This window comes from Macaca nemestrina, chromosome 10, assembly GCF_043159975.1.
Source record: "Macaca nemestrina isolate mMacNem1 chromosome 10, mMacNem.hap1, whole genome shotgun sequence".
In the NCBI taxonomy this organism is placed as follows: Eukaryota; Metazoa; Chordata; class Mammalia; order Primates; family Cercopithecidae; genus Macaca; species Macaca nemestrina.
Window position 1 is genome coordinate 92,201,459 of NC_092134.1, and position 20,912 is coordinate 92,222,370.

Sequence of the window (20,912 nt, forward strand, 5' to 3'; positions counted from 1 at the left end):
AATAGCTTATGCCCTTGAAGGAGAACTGTAAACCTAATATAAAATATATAACCTTTAGAATTCCATTCATTCATTTCAGAGACAATGTGATATAGTGAAGAAAAAATTCAAACTAGGATTATTTTCTATATTTTTGAATCAAAAAATATGTATTATGTGTAAATAAAGTAATTTATTTTCTAGTTTTTACAGACTGCATCTTCCATTTCAAATTGGTAAATGCATATGAGCTCACTTGCTCTGAATGCTGAAGCTAAAGTCAGAGATAATACAGAGAGGTGTACTACCTGATACCAATTGAGACATATTGTACTACACATAGACCAGATCAGTGTGACGCCATGTGAGTGTGTGGGCTTTCTCTATAACAACTAAAAAAAATGTAGGTTGATATGTTTAAACTGTGAAAATACTTGTAAAAATTTTTAAGAATTTGACCATGAATTTATCTCACTTTGCTTATGTGAGTTACATTCTAGAAAGAGATGCAGACTAATCAGTCCACAGCTAACACTGGTTGTTCCCGTGGAGCACACAGGTGGAATATGATTCATTCAAGAGACAGATCTAGAACTGGGGCCAGACTCCTAGTCTGCTTTCCTTCCATTTTATTCTACTGCCTCTGAAAAGAACATTAGAATCTTTAATATGAATTTTGCTTTATATTGGAAAAGACAGCTCTCCTTTTTCTGCCACTATGAAAACAGTCTTTGAAGGCAGAATAGAAGTCACTGGAAAATATGATTTGATATGCAAATATGCACCTTAAACACAACCTTTCACAAACACCTTTAAGTAATGCAAGGAAATCCTCTGAATGTGTATCATAAGTATCTTCAAACAAAAATTGAATGTCAGCATTTTGATAAAAGTCATAGACGTAGTATAAGGAATCTTTATTTCATATCTAGATCCCTGGTAAAACAAATGTGCCCATGGTTACCTGGTTTAATAACCAACTTGGAAGGTTCAATTTGCTTTTCATTGTTTTCTTAGGAAATAAGGTTTAGTCTTGTCACAATCAGTGAGGCAAAAGACAGATTTGCTTCTTATTTGTTTTATGAAATTACATGAACAAATTAATAGCAATACTAATCTTGTTTCATTCAGTAAGAAATCTGAAAGAATTATAATACTTTGGTAACTGTTGCCAACTTTGTGGCATTTTTTTTCTAGTCACTCTTTAAGTAAGACCTACAAGAAAACAAAAAGTAATCTCAATTTAGGAAAATCATGCAATTTAATAAACTTAGGTACTAAATCTAAGAAATTCTGCTTGGAATGTTAGGATTATACAACATGTAATTATGAAGTAACAGTCTCAATTAAAGTTCAACAAGCAAAAAAACAGAACAACCACATAACATATTGTCTAACTAGGATACTTTCGAAAGTAAAAAAAAAAAAAAAAAAAAAAAGCTGTTATTCATAATGAGCCATACACCACGACTGTTTAGGGCAAACCAGGATGTATAGTTATCCTAACAGACCAGAGCCCCCATCATTCTTTAACTACATAAATTAGCATGTCTATTTACCAGGATTCACCAGCTTACACATTTGTGGTAAAACACACATATATTCCTCGGTAAAACAGAAACAATAAAAATCCCAATTTTCTTCCTTTACAAGCTGGCTCAGGTATACACTTAAATCCATTTCCTCTAATTACTAGACAAATTGATATCCTATGAAAAAAGACTTTCTCACTTTATTTCAAATTGTTATTGTCCATCAGCCTTCTTCTCCTCTCCCCGAATTTAGCACTTTGTACTTGTTTTGGGGACTTATAAAATAAGAATAGTAGCAGCAATGTTTATTCATTCATCACACAAATACTACTGAGGGCTCACTGTGTGCCAGGGCATGTGCTGGGCCCTCCTGGTGATGTGCAGGTAATTACAAGAGGTCACTTCTGTTATGAAAGACTATCTATTTAGAAGAATATACAAGTACATAAATGACTATAGCCCTCGGCATAATCTAAATGACAGAAAATATTTACAGAAAGCAGTGTAGGAGTTCAGTGGTGGGAAGGATCGTGGTACATGGCTGAAGGACATCATGGAATGCTTCTAATGTAATGCTTGACTCTGTCTTTGAATGATAGCAGAGATTGTCATAAAAGCATTCCAGAGGCACAACAGCCCATCAGTAAAGGCACAAAGAAATGAAAGCACACAGCTTCCTCTGTTCTAGTCTGTTAGGATAACTATATATATATATTTTTTACTTTCGAAAGTATCCTAGTTAGACATTGAGTATTGTTATGCTGTAGAGTTTGACCCCAAGATGCTGGAAAGGTGAGGTGGTGAGAGAGTTCCAAGTACTCTCAATGCCAGGCAGAGGATTTTAGAGTTAATTCAAGGAACAGAGTCATACAAGATGATAAACAAAGGAGTAAACCAATGAGAGGCACACTTGAGAAGGTTTGATCTGGCAGTGGTGAATAGGATAGATAACCTGCAGAGACCAGGGACGGGCCACAAGAGACCAAAAACTAGCCTAAAGGTACAACAATGTTGGAAACAAAGGGAAGGCAGCAGTGATAAGGAGAAACATGCCACAGATAATCTGGAAACACTAGTTCCAATAAATGATAACTTATTGGTTTGGCTATATGATTAAGATTCTCATCTGACATATTTAAGAAAATGGTGGTGTCATTAATAGGCACCTCAGTGAACCAACTCCAGGCTGACAGAATACCATCTTATCTTTAATGCTCAGGTAATAAAAATATTTCCGCACTTCATCCAGATCAGTTTTCAATTCAGTAAATTTCCCAAAGGAACGGCACTTATGTAGGTGATTTTTTTAAATGGATGATTTTACTGCCCCAGTAGTAAGTGGTATAAAATTATTTTAGCTATTTCATTAATAATTCTAAAATGTGACTAACAAGCGGAAGAAAAGGGACTAAGTGGAAGACATTCAGTGAGTTAAACAAATCTAAATATTCTACCCTTTTACACTCTATACACTATTTTCTCATTTATCTACTTCGACACACAGATAACATATGGTCTCTTTGTCAATTATGTTTCATACCCATCATGTTTCTTCCATCATTGGCTTTCAAACTCTTTGATAGGTTTGCCTCTCTCAAGATCAGAGATGGACAGAGCCATCTCTGGGTGGACAGAGACAGCCCCAGCTGGTTAGTGGGGGAGGCACTTATTTCCCCATCTGTTGCAGTTTTTCTCACATATACTGATTGAGCCCTTGGTCAACAAGTAATAAAGGGGGTACAAGTGTGGATTAGAGAACATGCCAAATTTGTACCAAATATGAGATTCTATGATTTTATAAGGTGGCCAGTAAAGATAAATTTTCAAGGAGTCCAATAACTTTCTACTACATTACTTATTTCTCCCTATTTTTCACCCTCTTTGCCCTTTCCTTAGAAGTGTTTGAGACAAAAATGGCATTAGGATCAAAACTCCTGACTCCAAGAACAAATACCTGCTGGAAAGCAAGAGGGCATTATAACTGGACAGTGGTCCCAAGTTCTTTTCCACTTCCCTTTGTATGGAAAAGAGGAAAGGGACTGAGTGGCTCAGAAGTTGGTCCATGCAGACAGCAATGGGAGTCCCCATTTATTCCTTCATGAAATATGCATTGAGCACCCACTGTGAAACAGACCGTGTGATGCAATAAAGCTGCTGCCCTCAGAGCCTTGAGATCCATATAGCTCTATAATGCATCATGCTAGGGACTTGTTTTTTTTGTTGTTGTTTTGTTTTTTTTTTTAATACTGGCTTCACAAATCGTGAAGTTGCTCAAAAAATATGATGGAATCTAGGTAATAATTATCCTCTTGCTATTTTCTGAATGAAAATCTCCTTGATTCATGATTCTCTTTTCTTTATGTAAGAGAGAGATTATATACTTAAAGTCTCACAAATATTCAGCACATATTTGCAGGGATCCAGCTCCAGGAAATACATTTTGCAAAATGACACTTCTTAGCACAGCACAAGGGTTTACTTATGCTTTGCATAAGGACGGCCAAGAGGAAGCTAATTAATATGCTAAGTGCTCACTTCTATTTATAGACACTGGTCCAAGTTTGGTTTTTGGTTAACATGTACATGGAACCCTGACATGTATTTATCCTCTCTTTTCCACTTTTAATACCTCTTCAAGCAAAGTTCTAATTTTTTTTGGCTTACATTTTTTATGATATTGGACGCATACAGGGTACTTATTTCAGCTTTTTGTATATGTTTCTTTACCTGATCATTGAGGGAGAAGTAAAAATGATTTCCAGTGGTATTTCTAAGTGATAAAAATCTACAGGCACAGAATTGTTGCTTGTCTTGACTAACACGATGTTTTATACGATCTAAATTTTGCAAGTATTGGTTTCTGACCCCTCTATCAGCATTAGCATTGACTTTTGAGAGTTAACGGCAAATGCTGTAGACAATTCAACATCTTCCTTGCACTCAGGCAATTGCAAACATATCTTTATTAGGAGTTGGGCAAAAAGATCTCTGTGTTTCTTAAAACCGTTCCCTTTAAATTATTTCTAGTAGAGATTGGATTTGAGATCTGCCTCTGACTTGCTAAGGATTATTTATGATTTATTTCAACCTTTAGCTGGCTCTAGGGGGGAAAAATGAACAAAGTTGAAACTAAAAGGAGGAGAAGCTTAATCCTTAGTGAAATTCCAGTGGCATGGAACACGCTGACTCTTATGATGGGTGCATTTTTAAATTTTTTATATGTTTATTTTTTCTCAAAAATAAAATTAAACTCATTTATCATTTTTAATTAGAGAACAAGTATCATCATTTTTTAAAGAGAACAAATTTCAAGCTGTGAGTCTTTTAAGGTAGACTGGTCCTCTGAGACTTTTCTGAAGCACTATGGGGAAATTTTAAACCCAGTCAAATATTTTTCTTAGGAAAAGTGGTGATAGGTCATGGTGAAATACGGGTGTCATTAAATTTTCATAGAGGTTCTTAACACACCAGAGTCACCATAACATGGACACATTGACTATAATATCTCCAAACAAGCATTTGCTTGTCTGCCATGGCTCTGAAGGGAGCTGTTACAGTCCGTCAATGAAGTAATCTGCATGTTAAAAAGTCCCTAAATATGTATTTACAAGATAGTCAGATCTGTTTTGGTCTGTTGGGTTAATAATCCATGTGCTAAGTCTGTATATATGTACTCACAAGATATACAGATCAGCTTTGGTTCACTGAGTCAATAGTAAGTAGGTCTTTAAAAAGGCGCCTAAATAGCTGCATAGTTTGTATTTCAGCAAGTTCAGAAATGCAGTCTATATACTATAAGCTATTTCTTTTAAAGTGCGGATGTATTGTTCTTTTTCCAGAGGATGCCAAAAGGTGTGCTTCACTCTAACCTGTAATATTTTGCCCTTAAAATCTCAGAAGAAAATTGCCATAGCACAAGCTATATTAAAGCTCTGAGGCATAGCCCTCCAGGCTGGGGTGGATGCTGTCCTAGATTATGTCATACATATTCCATTCACTATCACTGTTCAGGTCAAATCCCCCACTCCCTGTCAGCTGACTTTGCTTCCTTCCTGTCAGTCTCAGCCCAGCAGCTAGAATAATCCTGTATGGCCTTCCTATGTTCCAGCAACTTCCCATTTCAGAGTCAAAGCAACTTCCTATACCACGGTCAAAGCCAAAGGCTCCTCAAGATATGCCCTCCTTTCTCAGAATTCACCCCTTCCACTCTCTTACTGGCCTCTTTGTTACTCCTCGTACACTCCAGCATGCTTCTGCTTCAGGTCCTTTGCACCTGCCCTTCCTTCTTTCTGAAAATCTCCTTTCACATGGCTAGATCTCTTATATTCTTTAGTTCTGTTATGAGAGAAGTCTTCCATGACCACTCTGTATAAGACAGCAACATCCGGTAACACCACTCTTATTATTCTCCATTAGTACTTCTCACCATTGAAAAGAATATGTCTTTACTTGTTTGTTTATTGTTGACCTCCTTCTCCTAGAAGCTCCTTCCACTGGGGCAGGAGCCTCCTAATTCCATGCTTAGATAACTGCCTGGTACATTTTAAGTCCTCATTAAATATTTATGGTACAAATGAACGAAAGCAGATGCAAAAGGAGTCTTCTTTCTGCTTCCTTGATTTCCTGGTTGTGCTCATGTTTAGGTTGAAGAGGAATGCGTATCTCTTTCGGAGCTGAAGCCGCCTTCTTGGCCATTAAACCTCAGTTTCCTGTAATATTCTCTCAGTGGCACAAAACTGGTACTTCCTTAAGGTGCTCATCCATCCTGTTCCTAGAGCTATAGGGCTCTGATGAAGCTCCTAGAGGAGCTAGGGTCATCTCAGCTGGTCACAGAAACATCAAATCAGTCTGCTTCTAGGTGCAACAGTAAAAGTGCAACACATAGACAGAAGTAGCATTTCTAAATGTCTTCACTGAATGAGCCTAATGGTGTCCACCATAGGCTCCAATGATAGCAGTGGACTGACTGACTAGATTTTGCAGTTTAATCTGATGCAGCCACAAGGGATGGCATGTGCCACTCTATGTGTGTGTCACATAACGGTAACAGACTGAGGAGTACTGGGCAGAACCACTATTCTCTCTTGAATCTGGTAAATTTCTCTGGAGGTATTATCCCATGCCTTCACTCCCACCTTTAACCATGCATGTTGTTCTAAATGCATCCTTTCTAATGATTGAAAACTGTCATAGCAACTCCTTCCTTATTTGAATTTCACAGGAGCATTCTTTATTTCAATCACTCAGAAAGGGGGCTTTGGCAACGGAATCACAGCTGACAGCAAATTAATGACTATGATGCTGTGATTAGTTGAGATTACAGGCTACAGAAAGCTTGTCTGAGAATTCGCCACTGACATCATCCTGATGCTGGCTTCTGCTGGGGATTAATATTGGCCAAAAAAGAGGATGTGGTTCAGCTACAGTAAGCTCCATAGAAATGTAAAGAAATCTGTCTGTACTGTAATATTTCAATGACATGCTTATTAATTAAAAGGGCTTTTGCTATTAACTTGCTTAGCCTAAACAGTCTTCCTCCTATGCCCTCTCCCAGCACACTGACTTATTTTAATAAAGCTTTAAGATATCCAAATAAAAAGTTGAAGTGATATAGATAATTCCAGTCCCCAAACCCAAAGTATTCAACTAAAATATAATTCATATATTATATTTTAATATATATAACTAAAATAATTCATAAGAATCTTGAATTATTTGGATAAGTCACTCAATTTTATAATTTATTTTACGTGAATAGACAAAGCAATGGATATTGTAATGCATGCCAGGGTCTGAGTAGATTTAGAAAATAAAACTTTTCAATCAACTTAATAAAGAGGAGATACAAATTTAACATGAACAACACAAGAATGACAAAACCATCTATTCAGTTACCTGGTGTCATTTCACATCCTTCTAAATTTTGGCTGCAAAGAAATAATGATTTCTGTAATTCCTAGGAATGACTTTTGTGGGGAGAAGATTTCAAACAAATGTCTATTTGCTTTAGATGAGCTTCCTTATTTGATTTCAGATCCTCCTAAGGGAAGAGATTTCAGGATTTCCTGGTTGTAAAGTGGAAGAGAACACTTAGCTGAACTTGTATGACATCACCTGAAGCATTAAAAGGGCAGGTGATCATGAGTTCTCTGCCTGTTTACCAAAGCTTCCTTACTTCCTCAATCTATTTTATTTTTAAATGTCAGAGTAGTCTGAAATCTTTCAAAGATATACAGGCTGCAGAAGTAGAGGAAATATTAGGATACATTATTTAACTTTTGTGAGAGCTTTAAAATAATTAATGAATGGACTTTTGAATTGTTATATATCACAGAACAGATATTCTAACATTAGACCATGTGAAGAATAAATATAGTTTAACAACAAAGGGCATGAGGCCATCTCTATTTCTAGGAAGTCTGTGAAATGGCTCGTTAGAGTACATACCAGAGGCACAAAGAGAATATTACATTTCCAAAGAATACAATATAATAAAATTTGGTTTATCAATGAAAATTAGAATATTATACAACAAATGAAAACAGTAAACACAATCTTTGTTTTAAATACATTTTTCAAAGTCTACTTGGAAATCCACATATATTATAGAACAAATTTTTAAAATGTAGTGGTTGTAATATTATTTATTAAAAAGCAACAAAATGAGAGCAAATTATATTTAAGCTTATACTATAAAGATATTTTCTAATATACATAAAACACTGGAGACACATAGCTAGAACAAATAGTATCTGAAAGATCTTACTCTAGATATGTAATAGACAAGACATTTCTCACTGTAATAAATTAATTTCTTTGTTATACAAAACCCCTCAACCATAACTTCATGAAGAAATGTGAAGTGGTGTGAAAATGATCTTACCTCATATTCAAAATCTTCTGTTCTGTCTGCATCAGCAGGCAAGCTGGAAATATACTCATTGTCCTCATAAAATTCATGCTCTATTGGATGCAGAGAATGGCAGCTATGGGGAATATAGCAATATGATAGGCATAGATTAAAAGGGTTGTTTTCAAGATTAAAACTGATTTTAGAATTTCACTTTAGTTTGCTCTGCTTTGGAATAAGACCTGTAGTGATCTAGCCTTTAAACAAACTACAGCTCAGAAAAAGCAATCGCTTTCCTTTCTCCCTCTATGGGAAGTCCATCGGTTTGCAATTTCTGTGGAATAAGGGCCTGTGGTCAGAGTTGTATTCTGTGGAGAGACTGATGTGAAATCTCTGACAGTCCATGATGCTTTATTGATACTTTCTGGCCTGCTTCCATTCCACCGAATGTGACAAGCTCGACACGTGGGTGTGTGGCATTTGAGATTGCAGTCTACTCAAAAAGGGGTATTTGTCATAAAGCACTAACAATTTCGTAATTCACAGCTGCAAACTATTTTTTGAAAACCATTTTCAAAAGCACATATTTTTCAGACTCTAAAATGTGCTCACATTGTACCCTCCCCTCTTTCTTAAGATCCCCCTTTCTCACTCTCCCTCATAATGCACATTTTCTCCTCTTTGATCAAGGACATATACACAAGTATTAAAGAGCATTTATGGAAACTCCTATAAGCCGAAAGGTTTCATAATACCTTTAGAAAATTCTTCGTGACGGTGAGAGCAGATTACATTAAGGAAATGAGGGGATATGAGGTGTTGCACGTGGCTTTTATGTATTTCAACTTTTAGGAAATATTTTAAATAGTTTGTAAACATGTTATTCAATTTATTATGTTCTGATATAAAGACCACACATCGTATCATATGAAAACTAAGAATAGTTTAACAGCAAAGGGCATAAGGTCTTTTCTATTTCTAAAGACACTGAAAAAGCCTAAATATAATTGACTAGTTGGTTGCAGATGAGACCTCTAAGCCTTGACAGTGTGGACCTTATTGAAAAATTGGAGACAGCAGTATCAATTAGTTCTCTTCTCCCTTGCTGAAAGGCAAGAGACCCATCCTCATGCCCTCATACGATGGTCAGCATAAATATTCTATCAGCCTCTCCTCACTACTATCTATGGCTGTCAGCTCCACACAGGTCTAACTAGTGTAGGTCAGAATGGTAAAGTAATAGAGGCAGCACCTTGCCTTGTGTCTGCCAGATAAATCTCCTTGCTTGAAGCTGAACTGGGTCCACATAGCCCATTTGAGATGTTGGAACATTGAAGTTTGCTGCTTTGGACATCTGATGTGTTTCCCTTGTCTTTCAGATAGTAAGATGGGAGCCCTGCTGTGAGGAAGACTTTATTCATTCAACGTTTATTCAGTGGCTACCAGATGCCAGGCCAAGTGCTGGAAATATGTTACTGTACAAAATCCAATTCTGCCCTATTAATTGGGGAAAGCAGCAAAGTGGGAATTTTAATACAGTGCAATAATTAAGGAAAACATATAGAACCTTGGGAGCACATGGTAGGGGGTGGACCCACTGCAGCCCTAGGAGGTTTTCTAGAAGAGGTTGTCTCTAAGCTAAGGTCTGCAGCACCTAGGAAGAGCAGCAAGATGCACTGGCTAAGGAAGTAGGCATTGGGGTCAGATCTCTTAGGCCTAGAAGCCTGGCCCTGTCACTTTTTTGCTATGTAATCTTGGCCATGTTACTTAATATCTGTTCCCTCATCTTAGATGTAGGATGTTGATAATATAATGCACTCCATCATGAGATTATTGTGAGAACTAAATGAGTCGATAAATGCAAAACATTTGGAATAATACTGAAAGCATGTTAAGTTAGCTAATACAAGCTAGCTATTATTATTCATTCAAGGAAGTATTGGATGGCTACTATGTTTTAGGCGGTATTAATGAATATTATATATTTGTTTCGTTGCTTTTTCTTCAACTACCCCTGTAGAATATAAACTGTAGAAGGCAATGACTTTATTTTTGTTCAAAGTTTTATGCCCAGCATCTAGTTCCAATGCCTGACACATCCGATTTGTGTCTGACACAAAGGGCTATTTAAAAGGTAACGGATGAATGAATAAAGAGATACCCAAGACAAACAAATCCCCTACCCTCCTGGAACTTGAAGTCTCAAGGAGTGTTTTCAAAACTTGGATGCACATTAGGATTGCCTAGGGAGATTTTTGAAAAATTCCGATGCCTAAGCCTTACTCTAAGAATTCTCATTTAATTGGCCTAAGGGGTGATTCAGGTATTGATACAGCTTCTAAAAGTTCCCAGGTGATTCTACTGTACATCTGTGACCCACTGAAACAGGCGTATGGGAGCCAGCCATCAAAGGGCAGGAAAGTGGCATGAATCAGATCTATGTTTTACAAAGTAGAGAGCAGATTGGAGTAGGTGATGAAAATGTAGGCTAAGGAGACTATTGCTCTTACAAACTCTCAATGTTTGAATATTTCCTAGAAAGCTCACAGAACACAATGAATTGGACAAGCGTACTTCTAAAACTGTTCAAGTAGGATTATTTGAATAAAATCTCTCTGACTTCCTTTAAATTGGGCAAAAATCTGGAGGAAGTATTCCTTGAATAGATCTTTATTTGATAGCACTATATTTACTCTTTGACAGCCAAGATCCTTTGTTTATATCTCAATATATTGGGTAATTGCTTTCTTCAGAGAGTTGCACTTTAATTAAATTAATTTCCTAGCTTCTCTTTAAAGAAGAGAAATGCAAGGAAGAGAGAGAGGTGGCCCACAGAGGAGAATGTGGAGCTAACATGCCACTTCCACATGAGTCTTAATAAGGTTTTCGGCAGCTTTGGTGAGAAAAGTGATTTCCCTGACCAGTGTTCATGAGTAGCATGAGGCTTTTGACAGCTAGTAATATGAAGATGAACTAATCAGAGCCAGAATTTTTCATAGCAGCTAGCAAGTATGATTACCCAGGTGAAGCAACCATGTGGGTTAGGGAGAGTAGCCAGCAGGGACCACTGAGAACTAATTGCACATATCTAAACAGGGGAGACATTTTCCAAACAGAGCTGGGAAGCCTGTCTCCATAACTGTCAACCTGCTAGGGGAGCTGCTTCTTTCCAACATCTGCTTTACGTGACAAATGGAAACAAACAGGGCTTTGGAAGAAATGACAGAAAAATACCTGTCTGAGAGCAGGAATGGACAGATGTCTGGCACTGGAGGGGTAGGTGGCCGAAGGTTGGCCAGGGCCATGATGTGTTCGAAGGTGATGTCCGTCTGAGTGCTGGCATTCATGAGTTGCACTTCTGGAGCCATCCCATAGGCCGGTCTACTAAGAGGTGTTCGCCTTAACACCTGCACCACAATGGGCTCCTTGGCATTGCGAAAGGCTTCCACTGCCTCTTCGTGGGTGGCCTTCGAAAGATCCTTCCCATTGACCTACAAACATATGAGGACGTTGTTTATCTCAGAGGAAAGATCAGAGAGGCTGTCGTGATAGATTAATAAAAGGTAGAGAGAAAGGTTTCAACCAGCTCTGACGTGAATTTTGTAATGGAATATTTAATCAGATATTAATATTTACTGACGTCTTTACCAACATGATGAAGTACCTGAGATTACAACAACAATTACTTCTGTATCTTTATAAAGTATCTGGAGTTGGTTAACGAGTAAAACAGCAGAACTATTAGTAAAGATTTAAAAATTTAAGTAACACATCTGCTTCAGAAAAGGGTCACCGAAGTCTTCGGATGGAGGAAATGTTAAGTATGTCATACTTTTTCATGATTTATCAATGTCTCTGTGAGATTTTCAATATTTAATCAAGGTCTTACTTGCCTAAAATCTAATTTTTTAAGGTATTGTCAAATTTCCTCCATATTCATAATGTTTTAATCCAAGACCATGTGATTGCCCATGTGCATTTTATCCTAAATCCTCACTGTTTGAAATGTGGTCTGTGAACCAGCAGCATCAGCATCATATGAGAGATGATTAGAAATACAGAATCCCTGGCCCTACCCTGGATCTACTGAATCAGAATTGGCATACTTACAAGAGTCTGACTTTATATTTATATTCACTGAAAGAATCACTGCTCTAAAAATCCTCTGAATGAATATATTATGTCCCCACTGGTTACTCGTTTTAATTCATACCAATTCATGATTCTCCACGGTAGCTCTAGACATTACAGAGAAAGAGGTGAAGTCTGCCTTTGTCCTCACTTCTTGCTTCTCAACAGGGGCACAAACCATTGTCATTTGGGAGAGAAAAATTATTCTTTTTGTGGGACTCTCCTATGCCAGCTTACCAAGGGCCAGGAATGTTTCCCAACCTTTGTGGCTGTCAAAACACCTACACACTTTCCCTAACAACCTTGTGGTAGGCAATACAGACCACGCTCAAATGGTTGTCAATTTAATCCCCTAAAATGAGTCCTGATAACACAGCCTTTTAGTGGAAGTTGTGTTTTAATAAAGGGCTCTAGAATCCTGAGTTTTATGACTCTCGCCCCAGATGAATCAATAATGCTGTTTTTTGCAGATATGAAGAGCTATCTAGTGGCACAATACTGTGCCTAATATCCCTGAAATTATACCATTTCCAGACAGCAAACTAAGCCACCCGCCTGTCGGTGAGGCACCGATAACTGTCACGCACCAGCAAACCCTTAGAGATCCCTGGGTGCCTAAAAAAGAAGCAAAAGAAGTCACTGAGTTGCAGCTGTAGAGAAACTGCTGACATTCAAATGAGCACATTCTCTCTCCCTGAGTAGACAAGGAATATGTGTGTGCTCAGAGCAAGTGTGGGGCATTTTGGGGTAAATGATACAATGGCAGGTAGAAATCATCACGTCATGTAGAGACAGGCTTAATGACCTGGAGGAGCTAATTTACTCAATGGACCCTGAAAGAGTTAATGTGCCTTCAAAAAATGAGCAATTAAACTTCTTCAACAGCAAAATATGTCCCAATTCAGTTCTTGCTCTTGAATCACTAGTAAGACAGGCCAGGTGGAGATCTGACTGGGTGTTTCCCAGTGTGAACACATTCACTAATCTATGTATTCACTGTTTGATACTCTTTTCCATGAACTAAACTTGAAAAATTATCGCTGAGTTTTCATTGATACACCTTGGAATACCTGACTTGGGGCACATGAGGGTATGTGGACATGAGACACCTATGGACATGATCACACTCATTCCTTTAGCTCCTGCTGTATGACAGGTGCTTGAGCCGGAGCCACTACTGCCTCCCCTGAGGACATGTAGACAGCAGATGATAGAAGAAATCCCAGAATGAAAAAGCACAACATAAAATCTAGCCCCTCTCATTGAATAGTATCATCCCCTGTGTTTCATATTGTGGTCAGTATTTATAAATTCCAGATTGTGGAAGATAATCAAGTGGTAGGTAAAATTGCTCTGTGAGAATTGATGCAGTAGGTAAAAATTGCTCTTTTGTCCCCAGCCTTCCTGCTTCATGATGTACCCTCAGTTTAGTGAAGATCTGTTCCTGCAGGATCCTACACCATTCCCTCTGTGAAAAGAAATCTCAGTCACACAGTCTGTTATCAACTATTTATTTATTTATTGAGATGGAGTCTCGCCCTGTTGCCCAGGCTGGAGTATAGTGGCATGATCTCAGCTCACCACAACTTCCCCTCCTATGTTCAAGGGATTCTCCTGTCTCAGCTTCCCAAATAGCTGGGATTACAGGCACGCACCACCATGCCAGGCTAATTTTTGTATTTTTAGTAGAAATGGGGTTTCTCTATGTTGGCCAGGATGGTCTCTAACTCCTGACCTCGTGATCTACCTGCCTTGGCCTCCCAAAGTGCTGGGATTGCAGGCATAAGCCACCACCCCTGGCCTTATCAACTATTTAATATATCTACTGGAACGGTGTCAACATGTTATCTTTTCCTATAAGCCCTGTGTCAAGAGGAAACCCTAATAGTGGTAGAGAGAAATAAGACTACTTTTTTGAGGGACCTTTATGCAGTATCTGAAGGTAAAGGGAAAAGGTTGTGACCAGGGTTTCTTCCAGTTATACATTAAATTCTACTAATGCACAAAGTGTGTCAATAGGTAATAGATAGATAAATGCCATTCATCTATTTTTTTCCCCAAGACAAGACAAGGCTCATTTTTCCTCAGCCTTACATGTTAATCTAGTCCTGGTGTTCAGAATATTTATTTGCTTTAGTGATCTTCGAAGCAACAGCTATTTTAAAAACGTAAGATTCCTACTGATAATGATTATTTACCTGTGTTACTGTAAGATAAGTAGGATTGCTTTTGCAAAATCCAGAAGATTATAGTTTTTTGTGGAAATATAAAATTTATTGAAAGGTATTTTAGGTTGTGAAATCATTATTGTAATGCTTAGTATATGCAAACAATATTAGTGTTCATGTGTCAAGATCAATGGCTATTGATTATATGACTTATACACTCATTTATTTATTATCATGAAATTTATATGCAAATTTCATTCTTTTCTCTAAGAACAATCAAATACAATCTTAAAAGGACAGTCAATGTAATCTCAAGATCTTACTTCCCTATTGGAGAATGCTCTTTTCTTCTAGTTATCATGCAGCTGACCTCTATTTTCATAAGCTATTTAATCTCTCAAAGTAAAGAAGTCTATGACCTTTAAAGGCTCTACTGTTACACATGATCGCTTAGAAAATGCAAGCATTGATGATACTAAATACTTTTTTTCACTTCACTTGAAGTTCATCAACATACTGTTAGCCTACCAAAAGGTCACCATTTTATATATTATGCCTTTCAAAAGAAAAGAAAAGAATCGCTTAATTGGGATTTTCTGGCAATTGCTCTGCTCAGTTATCATCAGGTGCAGCTAGAGAGAAGAATTATATGGGAAGAATATCTACAGTTTTCTAGGAGAAGTTTGTGAACAACAGCAAAACTTCCTTTTTTTCAAGTGATTTGTTTTTAAACCAATAACAGATATTTGGTGCTTCATATTGCCATATTGCCAGATCCTTACGTATTATTCTATTTCTTTACCACTATATTTTCTCCCTTCATTCCACCTTCCTTTTTTTCCTCTTCCCTCTTACTCGTTTGTCTCAATCTTAAATTTAGTTTTGTATGGATGACATAAAGTTTTAAATTGTTTTGTGAGATGAGACTAAAGATGAAGAAACTATCCACTAAAGGAGTCCCATTTAAATTAGTTAAGGGTAGACACCCAATATTTTTGGGTGTCCAGTAAAAGGTGGGAAGATCTTTTGCGAGAGGAATACAGATGAGTTGATTTTCAGGAGAAAAAAAACCACATGAATATGGTTAGGAGCAAAACTGAGGGAAGAGGGTGCAAGGTAACTTGATTACTGAAAAAAAAAAAAAAAACCCATGTGTTACGGAGTTTGAGTTTGCATGCGGAAGGATTTTAGGAAAGATCGCAATTTGATTTAAGCATACCATAAGAAAAGAGCCTTTTTCCAAAAGGGTTGTTAAATCGAATGATTGAGAGGATAGGGTGTCATAACAAACAGCAGTAGTATATGCAATAATTTCCTCTATTGCCATAACTTCTGGCATTTTGATAGCTGTGGCCCAGACTGATTTGGTTCCACTGTAACCAGGCAACTAGTGTACAACTAAAAAGATTCGTGCGATTGATATTTGATAAGAGGCTAGTAGTCCCGGTGGGAAGACTGGACTCTGAAATGATGATTTAGGTACCGGACTTGAGATAAATAAAAAAGCAGACACATTATGCAACAAGGGGTTATCAAAATTGGCAACAACAAAAAAAGAGGAAAGGATGATGCCAATGAGAGAAATTCTAGGATAAATAGTGACATGTGGTTGTCCCGAGACAAACTAAAATGTAGGATTCGAAAAAAGTGGAGAGAGTAGTCTTAATCATTCTTAATCATATGAAACTTGAAGCAATTATAAGATATATATTCAAATGAATTAACAAGTAAACATATGATAGGAAACTAGAAGAAAAATTGATCATAGGAAACCATTTTCTGAGAAGGTCTTCCCCTTCTCCCTGCACTTACCAATTCAGATCAGCACAAATATCCTTCAAGATTAGATATTCAAGTGATGGCTTGTATTACACACATATAAATTTTTAGAGATACAAAAATAATTATCTTGTTTCTAAAAAGTTATTATTTCTCATTATATTGATAGCATAATCTTAAGTGGATAAAGAAAAAGCAATCACTTTTCAGTGATCAATGCAAAAGATGTGCGAATACATTTCTTGTGGAAGATGGGCTAATTAATCCATAAGCAACTTGTGAATGTTAAGTAAAGAAGAGAGCTCATATGTAAACCATATCATAGTAATGTTTGATGAAGCCTCTGTTTAATGAATAATCTACCCTTTTGGATATCTGGGCCTTTTGCAAAATCTGGGCCATTCTTCAATTACTTCCCCAGAGTGACTAGTGGTCTCGGTTTAGATTTGAGCTGTTCCCCTTTGATTATTCCTTCCAATCCAACCACATGCAAAATTTTCTTGGATATCAGGAAACAAACAGTCTTTTTTGTTTTTCTTTTGAAGTGCTAACAAGTGCATGAATAACTCAGTCACTCTAGTGAGAAGCCATTTCTAGAGTCAGCTGTTTGGGAATGATGAGGGTTTCCAAACCCCCACGCCTTTCATGAGAAATAAGGGCTTCTAAGCATCTATGACTTTCAAGGGAGAATAAATTTAAGAATGTGCCATAAAAGAAGCATAGAATTCCAAGGATTAGGGACAATTGATATAACCAAATTTCAAATTGAGGATAAGTATAAAATACTTGCGTATTATAATTCTGGTTGGACATGATCCTGTACCTGGTTAGTCTACAAGATCTCCCACCCTCACTAGTAACTGTGGAATTAATTTTGACTGAAGTTCCTAAGTGACACAGAATAAATTCTCTATTTGATAATTAGGGAGGTGTTGCCAAAGCACAATCTGGTGACATTTTACAGAAGGAAGAAACAATGTTTAAATTGCTGCTAAAATGTTTGGTAGAGAAGGAATTTAAGATAATCTGAACCTTATATTCATCAAAACACTTGTCATATACAATCTTCAAATTAATTTTAAGAAATTTCAGCACACTGTTTTTTCCTAAACTTTGGTATGATTGACCCTATTTGAACATTGTTATATAAATGGAGTATAGCATAGTGTAAAATGTATTTATAATGAAGTCACATAATAGGAATCTGCAAAATTGTATGAAAGAAACCTGACTAAAATTAACTTCAACCTTTAAAAAAAGGTTATCAATAAACAAAATAATCACTGGTATGTAGGTTTGTGTTCATCATATAATTTCAGAACCTATGTACATAGGAAATGTTAGATCACATCAACCCTGAAGTCCATTTACTCCAGTATTCCGCTTTTGACAGTGCTATAATTGCATTTTTGGAAGAGAATATGGTGATTATTCCACGTGACACAATGAGTAGACTTATCCTAAAGTGATTATGGGGCTTCTTCTGCTTTTCTGTCTGCACAACGAAAGACTGGGAGCTTCATTACCCTGGGTATGGGGTGTTGCAGCTTCCCTTAGTTCCAAAATCCCCAGGGACTTTGCCAGGCAGCTGGCTTTCTCAGACAAAAGAAAATAAGTGATATCTAACCCAGGCAGCCTGAACCTCCAGCAGTCTGTTCTCTTACTGACAATGTTCCCTGTAAGACAGAGCAACAAGAGTTGAAATACAGACCCACCATATACCCACAGTTTTTGGTCCCTTGCTTGACTGTGTATTGCTGATTCCCGACTTGTGTGTTTCCTTAATGAAGACTGTTGCCTTACCTACAACTTGTGACATTTTGGGATTTGCCTCTACCAATCTGGTTTAACATAACATCCATTTACAACCTAAGATAATTGAATGCATTGGAAATGCTTACGTAATGTAACAGTATTGAATGGAGGACTCCCAGCACCCCAATGAGCTAGTGTAAAAGCCTATTATTACATTTAGTTAATAGACTGTGACACTGAGGCTACAACAATAGTCCAGTATGTTGCGTCTGTTTCCTTCTACAGAGCACTTCGATGGTAGGGCATTCTCAAGTGCAAGCAGGACTCATTTTCAATTTTTCATATGAAGAGGTTATGGATCCATTATTTGTGAACTCATCCAAACTGTTCCTGAACCAATGAATAATTTTGGTTATAGGCAATCTTGATGTATCTGTCACAATTGCTTTTTCCTTTCATTATCTTTTCCTTGTCTTGTTTTTTTTGTATCCCTCCTTCTGTATTTTCTCTTCCTTTCCTTGTTCCCACTGTCACACTTCTCTTTTAAGCTTTCCCATCAAAGCACTTAACACCTTTGAAGAGTACATATTTATATGAATTATTCCTATAGTGAAGAAACATGTTATGATATGTTCTGATTGTTACTGAGGAAAAAAACTAAAATGAATACAACATAGTTTTATTAACCTCTTTATAAATAAGTTTATTTCCCCTCACCTTAATGAAAGAAATGGAAGTTTTTGCTTTTGGGCACATGAGTTGGTTCTTTGGTTTGTCTTTCAGATCCATGATCTGTTCTTTTCATCCAGCTCTGTGTCTTGGCACCCTTGCCTGACCCAGGATCTCTACTTTTTGTTGTTGTTGTTGGGTTAAGCCAATGGTTAGAGAGTATTATAGGTCTTTATCCAGTTCCCAAGACTCTAGCTCTTGCTTGGATCTGCTCACAATCCTGACTCACCTTCCCTCTCCAGGTCTAGTGGTAGTAAGAACATCTCTCTCTTGCTGTTCCCTAGGTTCTTTATCTTGGCTCTGCTCATCCTTTGTAAGCTGTTCCATCATTAAACTTTCTTCAATTAAACCCTTTGATTATGCTATTTGTTTTCTTCTGGGACCCTGACTGATATAGCTAAGCATGAAACTCTTCTGACTTTAACAAAACTGTGGCAAGAGATAAAATTTGTTATCTTTGCAAATTAACTTTACTATCAAAAGTAGTTGCATCTAAAATGCAATTATGAGTTTGTCAGATTTAGCAAATTTACACATTTTAAGGGAAATTTAAAATATAATTTTTATTGAGATCATAGAACAAAGTATTTACATAGTTGTTTGATGTGTACAGTTATTTTGTGGAATATCCCTGCTATGATTTGAATGTGTCCCTCAAAGTTCACATGTTAGAAACTTAATCCCTGATGCAACAGTGTTGAGACTTGAAAACTTTAAGAGGCGATTAGTTTGTAAGAGTTCTGTATTCATGGATGGATTAATGCTATTATCACATGACTGGGTTCCTGATAAAACAATGTGTTCGCTCTCCTTCCCATCCCTTTTGCTCTCTGGTGTTCTCTCTTGCCATATGGTGTCTTCCACCATGTTATGACACAGAAAGAAGGCCTTTGCCAGATGCTGGCACCTTGATATTGAACTTAACACCCTCAAGAACTGTGAGAAACACATTTTTTAAAATTATAAATTGCCCAGTCTGTGGTATTCTGTTATAGCAGCAGAAATCCTTCCATTTGGGTGTGTCTAATGTTTGTCTTGATTAGACTCAGGTTATGTATTTATGTATTTTGAGCAGGAATGTCCAGAAGTGGTGGTGTGTCCTTTTCAGCCTATCCTATCAGGAGGCATGTCATGTTTATTTGTCTATTACTGGTGATGTTCACATTTATGACTTAATGAGAGAGAGAGAGAAAGAGAGAGAGAGAGAGAGAGAGAGAGAGAGAGAGAGATTGAGAATCTAAAGCAAATGTAAAATGTTAATCAATGTTAAAATTTGGGCAGCCTAGGTGAATGATATTTGAGAATTTTTATACTATTCCTGGAACTTAAAATTATTATTTTTATTCTCATAATTTTTTGATGTCTGAAACTGAAAAAAATAAAATGTTTCAAAATATTGTTATATTTATTATTAGTTAAAAATAGATCCATGCTGTAATCATTTAGAGTTCACAAATAATTATAAGGAATTGATAGATGAATAGCTTCCTGTAAAGTGTGTTTCTGTTGCATACCTCTAGAAAAACAAATTCCTACTCTACTATGAGTGTCTTTTTTTCTCTGTGTGCACATGCACACACACACATCCCTACAAGCAAAAAACACAGATTTGTGTCACCTACTTTATCTTTGTCATAACAGTTCATCACTGAATATCACCTGATATCCTGCTCTCCAAGCTGAGCTATTTAAAAAGATAGATGGCTGCCTCCTGGCTAATTGTGGGAGTTCTTCATTACTACAAAAAGACTTTTTATATCTCAAGTGACTCTATACACAGTGAAAAATGACTCAAATCTTTGGATAAGATCCCACTGATGAAACGGTTGGATAACAACTACTTGCTGACCTTTTACTTCCTAACATAATACTAAACTGATGTAGGTGATTATTAATAAACCTATTCACTAAGTTCTGACATATCAGATCCAAGTATTTAAAACATAACAAGGAATTCAGATGGAGACAAAATTTTCTGTAACAGGCCTA

General features: G+C 36.9%; 1 protein-coding gene across 3 annotated transcripts in view; it reads right to left on the minus strand.

Annotated features, from left to right (window-relative positions):
- Window positions 1-20,912, minus strand: part of LOC105470138 (PDZ domain containing ring finger 4) — a 418,303-nt gene that overhangs the window by 58,460 nt on the left and 338,931 nt on the right. For all 3 annotated transcript variants that reach the window (XM_011721911.3, XM_011721912.3, XM_011721913.3), the window contains 2 exons: window positions 11,596-11,852; window positions 8,395-8,497 (listed from right to left, as the gene is read on the minus strand). In XM_011721911.3, the coding sequence (XP_011720213.2) occupies window positions 8,395-8,497; window positions 11,596-11,852 (360 nt within the window). The remainder of the gene's footprint in view (window positions 1-8,394; window positions 8,498-11,595; window positions 11,853-20,912) is intronic.